A 7,974-nucleotide genomic window follows, 5' to 3' on the forward strand; every position below is an offset into this window, starting at 1 on the left:
TGCTTCTTTTAGTAAATACCACCGATCACACACATCTACTTGTACTCTGCTAGAAAAATGATAAAACCTCATTATTTTGCTCATTGATTAGACATATAAAGTTTATTGTGTATAGAAAATATTCACATCTCATACATTTTTTTAATCATGAAAACATTGATCTAGCACAAAAGAATGAATCCACACTTACTGCAATGAGGAATACTCCATTAAAGAGTGAAGTTTTCTGCTTGAATTTGTTAAAAAAAATAAATAAATAAAAAAAAAAAAAACACTGGAAAAGGATGTGAATGACGACAGTGAAGGAGTAAAACAGCAGAAACGTTCACATTCTACAGCCACTTCTGCAGTCAGGGTGACAACTTCTTTTGGATCGTAGATGTTTGTCAGAGTTAGGGTTAGGGTGTGCATGAGTTCTGCTGAAAAAAAAAAAGGTTTTCTATTCATAAATGTGTGATTTTTAATGACACAAGCATTTGGGTTTTAAAATGCTATTTTAGTTTTGGCCACCAGAGGGAGCTGTATACATGTGGTCAGTTTGAGCAGTGATTTCATGTAACATAACCTATTAAGACCCAGGAAATGTCAGCAAAGTACCAGCTTTTTTTTTTGTTTTTTATTAAATAAGTGCCTATATTGGAAACGTCATGATGCAACAGTTTTTTCAGACACAGTTTTTAAATTTTATATGGAATGTCCTTTGTGGTGGACAGTTTTCTTTTTTTTTTTTTTTTTGTATAAAGTTGTGAAACCCTTGTCTACAAATGTGGACAAAAAACCCAAAGCTGGGTCTGAGGAGGTTAAATTAACACTTTAATGTGGTGTTTTGTTTTGTTTTTTTTCCTTTTTTCCTTTGTGCTTCTTTCAGTAAATACCACTGATCACACACATCTACTTGTACTCTGCTAGAAAAATGATAAAACCTCATTATTTTGCTCATTGATTAGACATATAAAGTTTATTGTGTATAGAAAATATTCACATTTCATACATTTTTTTAATCATGAAAACATGGATCTAGCACAAAAGAATGAATCCACACTTACTGCAATGAGGAATACTCCATTAAAGAGTGAAGTTTTCTACTTGAATTTGTTAAAAAAGATAAAAATAAAAAAAAAAAACAGTGGAAAAGGATGACTACAGTTAAGGAGCTGAACTGAAGATGGAGGAGTAAAACAGCAGAAACGTTCACATTCTACAGCCACTTCTGCAGTCAGGGTGACAACTTCTTTTGGATTGTAGATGTTTGTTGCAGTTTGCACCCTTTACTTCAAAGTCCAAAGCAATCCGTCTGTAGAAAAATTAAGCTTGTCAAAAGAAGCATCCTTTTCTGAAGAAATTCCCGTCTGTCCTTTTTGTTCGGATCTCCTTCTGCATCACCACGACTTCCCGATGGACTGAATGTGTTCCTTGGCCTTCATCCTCAGTGAGGCAATACTGGAGTTCCTGGGATCGGCCGAGCACTGGTAGGCCACGGGCGGGGGGCACATGGAGCCGATGTGGGGCAGGTGGGGGCTGTGGTGTCCCAGGAAGGAGGCCGGTAAGGACGACGACATGGACGGAGGAGGAGGAGGAGGAGGAGAAGGGGTGTAGGCGGCGGGGAGGCCCTGGGAGCCGCTGATGAAGCCAGGGAGCGACTGCAGGGAGGTGGAGGTGGTGATGGGGGTGCTGAGCCAGGGGTCCAGCTGCAGACCCCGCCCAGGGAGCCTCTGCTGGGGGAGCGGCTGAAGGACAGCAGGGAGGACGGGGAGCAGGAGGACGTGTCCTGGAGTTTGATGGAGCTCACCTCCAGCTTCTCCTGACGACGCCACTTAGCCCGTCTGTTCTGGAACCACACCTGGAACACAAAACAACGGCACATTTGGAGGGTTTAGAAAGGATCAGTTCAAGCACAGATGACAAACATGTGGCCCGGGGGCCAAATCTGGCCCGCCAAAGGGTCCGGTCCGGCCCTTGGGATGAATTTGTGAAATGCAAAAAATTACACTAAGATATGAACAATCCTTTTAGTTCAGGTTCCACATTCAGAACAATTCAATCTCAAGTGGGCAGAACCAGTAAAATACTATCATAATAACATACACTGTAAGCCCGGAAGTTGTATTTACTAAAATGCTTTAATTACAACGTACTTAACCCTCTGGTATCCCCTTACTAAGCGACAAGTGTGCCTTTTTCGCACACTTGTGGAATAATGTCAAAAAAAATTTCATACAGTTTGTTTTTAATTCTTTTACACTTTTTTTCTATTTCATCAACTTGAGCCGTAAATAAAAATACCAAATACTCAATAATTGCCACATTTTTTAACCCTTTAAATGCCGTGTTTGTAAAGTAAACAAACCATTTTTTTGGATGCAAAAAAACAAAAAAATTTCAATATACTACATAAAAAGTGGATCACATATTATTTGATTTTTTCATCCTGGCATATGTCAATGATTAACTCCAACACTGGTTAATTTGCATTATTATTTTTGACGCTAGGTCAAATGTTCAAAAATACTAGCATCTGTCACCAAGTGTGCGTAAAATGCACACCTATAAATCAAACTATTAAATATTATATATTAATTTATTTTTTCGCTGTAATTTGATTTTATTTTTGTAAATCAATTTCAGCCCTAATCATACATATCAAATGGAAGAAACAGTGCGTTTTAGGCACACTTGGGAGACAGATGCTAGTCTTGTAATTTTCGTTTGTTTACACTGTGCACATTTTAGTTCGTGGCCAGAATTTTAAAGATCATGCAAAAATGAACAACTTTTGAATTCTAACCTTATTTATATTGTGAAAAATAATATGAAGTTTTTAAAAACGAAGTGCAAAGTGTACCTAAAAGGCGCACCCGGATACCAGAGGGTTAAATGATTTCAGTTTTATTACATTACTATAAAATGTTAAGTATATTCTACTAATTTGTAGACATAGTCGAAAGTACGAAAAAGTTTAAGTTGAATAGATTTAAATCACTCAGTTTTAGTCATGACCACACCTTTTTATCTCCGCATTGCATTGTGGGTATTGGGCATGTTGTTGAAAATGTGTTCTTTTTCTGTGCAGGGGTTCAGCAGGGTTGTGGTGCTAGTGTTAAATTTGGACTAAATGTGTGTACGGCAATGTTTGTAGACCTTTGTGTGTTTGTTTTTGTATTTGTGTGGAGGTGCACCATGAGTCAAAGCCACAGGCCCAACAATAGGTTTCCTGTTCATCCAAAATTAATTTCATACAATAGAAATTTTAATGCCTTGTCAAATTTAAAGCATTTCCTGTACTGGTACATAACACTGAGCTAATTGTCATTCAAGCTATAATATATTAGATTCAATACTTACACAAAGCACTTCATATTGCAAAAGACTTAAATTTAAAGCAACATGGAATTCAGTAAAATGAACTGATGATATTATATCTAGTGACTATACAAAACAATTGACATTGCAAGAAATTTTAAGTTAAATTAACTTGGCATTTAGTGTGTTGTACTTAAAATAGCAATTGCATTCAAATCAATAGTGATGGGACTTTTGGCTCTTTGAAAGGAGCCGTTCATTGAAAAGAGCCGTTCAAAAGATTCGATTCGTTCGTGAATGTCACATCACTACAAATGACATTGAGCTAATTTTCATCCATGCCATAATATATTAGGTTGAATAATTATTAGTGATGGGACTTTTGGCTCTTTGAAGGGAGCCGTTCAATCAGGAGCCGTTCACTGAAAAGAGCCGTTCAAAAGACTGGCTCTTTTATGTTTTTTGCATTATTTTGAAACACCAATGTTTTAATGACTGAATAGGCTACATGTGATGATTGACATTACATTTTAAAGGTGTTTAATTGGTGCGGTAGTAAATATTATCTTACAGTAAAAAAGAATAGTTAGTTCAAATGTGTGGGCTAAATACATGACATGAGAGGTGACATTAGGCAAATGCTGGAATTGGACCAAAAACATCACGGTACATTATGTGGACTAGTCTGTAGCCTAAAAATGAAGAAGAAAATAAAACATTTTCTCATGAAATAACATTTTATTCTCCTCAAAACAAGAAGAATAAATGTGTGTAAACATACAGAAAAAACTGCACAAAACACAACGGTGATTAATCACTGTATTTACTTAAATACCTGAGCTGTCGTGCAATTCTCAGAACAAGAACAGTATGTTGGTAAATTGACAGGCAATCAGACACTCCCTCCTTAAAAAAAAAAAAAAAAAAAAAAAAAAAAAATGAACGGCTCTTTACAAAGACTCGGTTCCCATCGTTCATTTCAAAGAGCCGTTCAAAAGATTCGATTCGTTTGTGAATGTCACATCACTACAAATGACATTGAGCTAATTTTCATTTTTAACATATTAGGTTGAATAACTATTAGTGATGGGACTCTTGGCTCTTTGAAGGGAGCCGTTCAATCAGGAGCCATTCACTGAAAAGAGCCGTTCAAAAGACTGGCAGTAAATATGATCTTATCGTAAAAAAGAATAGTTAGTTCAAATGTGTGGGCTAAATACATGACATGAGAGGTGACATTAGGCAAATGCTGGAATTGGACCAAAAACATCACGGTACATTATGTGGACTAGTCTGTAGCCTAAAAATGAAGAAGAAAATAAAACATTTTCCTATGAAATAACATTTTATTCTCCTCAAAACAAGAACAATAAATGTGTGTAAACATACGGGAAAAAATTGCACAAAACACAACAGTGATTAATCACTGTATTTACTTAAATACCTGAACTGTAGTTCAATTCTCAGAACAAGAACAGTATGTTGGTAAATTTGTCAGGCAATCAGACACTCCCTCCTTAAAAAAAAAAAAAAAAAAATGAACGGCTCTTTACAAAGACTCAGTCCCCATCGTTCATTTCAAAGAGCCGTTAAAAAGATTTGATTCGTTCGTGAACGTCACATCACTACAGTCCGGCTCCTGGGATGAATTAGTGAAATGCAAAAATTACACTGAGATCTTAACACTCCTTTTAGTTCAGGTTCCACATTCAGACCAATTCAATCTCAAGTGGGCAGGACCAGTAAAATACGATCATAATATCATAGAAATAATGACAACTCCAAATTTTTCTCTTTCAAAATGTAAATATTTTCATGTATTTACACTAAAACAATGTATAATTTTGCAAAAAATGTGAATAACCTGAACAAATATGAATAACCTGAAATGTCTTAAGAGAAGTAAGTACAATTTTAACAAGTCTGTTATTAAATGTTTTGTGTATTTGTAAGTTATAATGTACATGTGTGAATGATAAACCGAGGCCGAATATTGTTAAAATTACACTTATTTTTTCAGTTTGCTTATGTTTTTCACATTGTTTGAAAGGATAGCTTGTAGATGTAAACTTTTTCATAATGTAAATTTAGTTTTTTCGCTCTGAAACATAGACAAAAGTTCGGAGTTGACATTATTGATATATTATTATGTTATATTGTTATATATATGTTATGTTATTGTACTGGTTCGGCCCACTTCAGATCAAATTTAGCTGAATGTGGCCCCTGAACTAAAAGGAGTTTGACAGCCCTGAGTTAAAGCATGGAAATAAACAGACAATAAAGTTTAGAAGAACAAGAAGATGAAAAAAATCAATTCATCAAACAATTAGAAAAAGCTGATGGCACAAGATGATACACTGACCTGGACTCTGTGTATATTTGTACTGTTCTGTAAAAGAATAGAACTACTATTATTATTGTTTTTCTACTTTAATTGGACTAAAGGACAACCAGGTGGATTTTTTAATAGGATCAATGAAGTTAATTTCCATCAATATTAACATGTTTTTAGACACAGTGTGACTTTTTAAAACTAATTTGATTTATTTTCAGAATTAAAGTCAAACAAATAAGTGAAACATAAGTCCTAAAATCCACTGTTATTCTAAAAGCTCCAAAAACATAATGTGATCATTTGTCTTGTATTTTGGAGATCTTTAATGAAAAATAAAGACCATTCCACTGAGTATAGTAAGTGTTAAGTGGTTTTTTATGTGATTTCTGTCTCATAGATTTAGTCTTGATTTGTGATATAAAGTAAATTATACGTGAGTTATATTCATATTAGATTAATTCAGCTGTCAGTTAATGTAATGATTTAATTCTCTTATGTTTTATACTTTAAGCCTTTGATGCACGAATTATAAGAACCTTAGTCAAGATTTTTTTTTTTTTTTTTCCTGAGTGTTTTTATTCCTCTTTAGGCATGAAAAAAAAAAACAATGTGATTGAATTTTTTTTTTTTTTTTTTTTTTTAATGAACCTATTATTTATGGAGTTACAAAAATGTCCACTCAGCTGGACACTATGCGTTTAATTTTTGAAGCAAAGAAACATGTATTTAAAACACAATAACAGGAAGTGATGTACTGTGTGAAAACTATGAAATAAATATATTTTTAATGCAGCTAATCTGATGTTTTCTCACATTTTATCATACTCTAATACTGTTATTAATCACTTCATGGAGATTATATGCAAAAAAAAAGCGATTTGTTGAAGAAAACTGTTAACCCTTTCATGCATAGTGGACACTACAGTGGACAGCTATTCTTCTCTTGTTAAAATCATGGGTTTTGTTGTTTTAGTTCCATATCATCCAACACAGTGGACACTTAATGCATCATCCCATACACTGCAATTCACACTATTACTGTAACTTTGTTGTTCTTGATAAACCTGATCTGCAGTAACATGTTTTAGTGTAAATCAATTGTTAATTGTTATAAGACTATTAATAAAAGTTGTCTTAATCAAAAAGTTGGGGGTTTTTTTGCATATCATCTCCATGAAGTGAGTAATAGAATAGAATAGAATAGAATAGAATAGAATAGAATAGAATAGAATAGAATAGAATAGAATAGAATAGAATAGAATAGAATATATCTTTATTGTATAATGAAATTAAAAAGTGCAATCCTAAAAGGTACAATCCCTGACATAAAAAAAAAAAAAGTAATAACTAGTATTAGAGCAGGGGTGTCAAACATGCGGCCTGGGGGCCAAAATAGGCCCGCCAAAGGGTCCAGTCCGGCCCTTGGGATGTTTTTGCAAAGTCAAAAATTCCACAGTCTTGAATTGAATTAAGCAAAAAAAAAAAAAAAAAAAAAAAAAAAGCTTGAATTAAGGAAAAAATCTTGAATTAACAACTTCAAATTTGTTTCTTTGTTTTAGTGCAAAAAATAACATTAACCCTTTCATGCATAGTGGTCACTACAGTGGACAGCTATTCTACAGCTGGTCTTCTGTATATTAATGGATTTTTGTTGTTCTTTTCGGGGGATTTTTTTTTTGTTTGTTTGTTTGTTTTTTTACACATATCTTTATTAAAGTTTTAAGACACTACATATCTTTTTTGACATGAAATGGTAACATTATGTAGATCTCTCCTGAGCATAAACCCCCAGAATCACAAGCCCTCCCCATAGTTTTCACACAATTTATCAGCAAATATATGTTTCTGTGCGTCAAAAATTAAACATGTGGTGTCCAGCTGAGTGGACATTTTTGCAACTTCATGAAAAATAGGTTCATAAGAATTTTTTTTCATTATTTATTTTTTTTTTTTTTTTTCAATTTTTAAAATTATTTCTATTTCTATTTTATTTTTTGAATTTATTTTTCAGAAGAAAATTTTCAATCACATTGTTTTTTTTTCATGCCTAAAGAGGAATAAAAACACTCAGGAAAAAATTTTGATTAAGGTTCTCATAATTCGTGCATGAAAGGGTTAAATTATGAAAATATTTACATTTACAAACTATCCTGTAACAATAAAATGTGAATAATCTGAACAAATATGAACAAACTGAAATGTCTAAAGAAAATTCAGCACAATTTTAACATTTTCTGTCTGTTCCTCAGTGTTTAGTGTCTTTGTAGATCTGATCCATAATGCACATGTAGAAATGAAACGTTGAGGCAGAATATTGTTAAAATTGCACTTATTTT

General features: G+C 33.5%; 1 protein-coding gene across 1 annotated transcript in view; it reads right to left on the minus strand.

Moving 5' to 3' along the window:
• Positions 1-932: 932 nt before the first annotated feature.
• Positions 933-7,974, minus strand: part of LOC115429064 (retinal homeobox protein Rx3-like) — a 13,782-nt gene continuing 6,740 nt past the window's right edge. Inside the window, 2 exon segments of the mRNA XM_030148310.1 lie at positions 933-1,693; positions 1,696-1,840. Of these exon segments, the coding sequence (XP_030004170.1) occupies positions 1,380-1,693; positions 1,696-1,840 (459 nt within the window). The 3' untranslated portion in view covers positions 933-1,379.

The sequence above is a fragment of the Sphaeramia orbicularis genome, chromosome 12, assembly GCF_902148855.1.
Source record: "Sphaeramia orbicularis chromosome 12, fSphaOr1.1, whole genome shotgun sequence".
Taxonomy (NCBI): Eukaryota; Metazoa; Chordata; class Actinopteri; order Kurtiformes; family Apogonidae; genus Sphaeramia; species Sphaeramia orbicularis.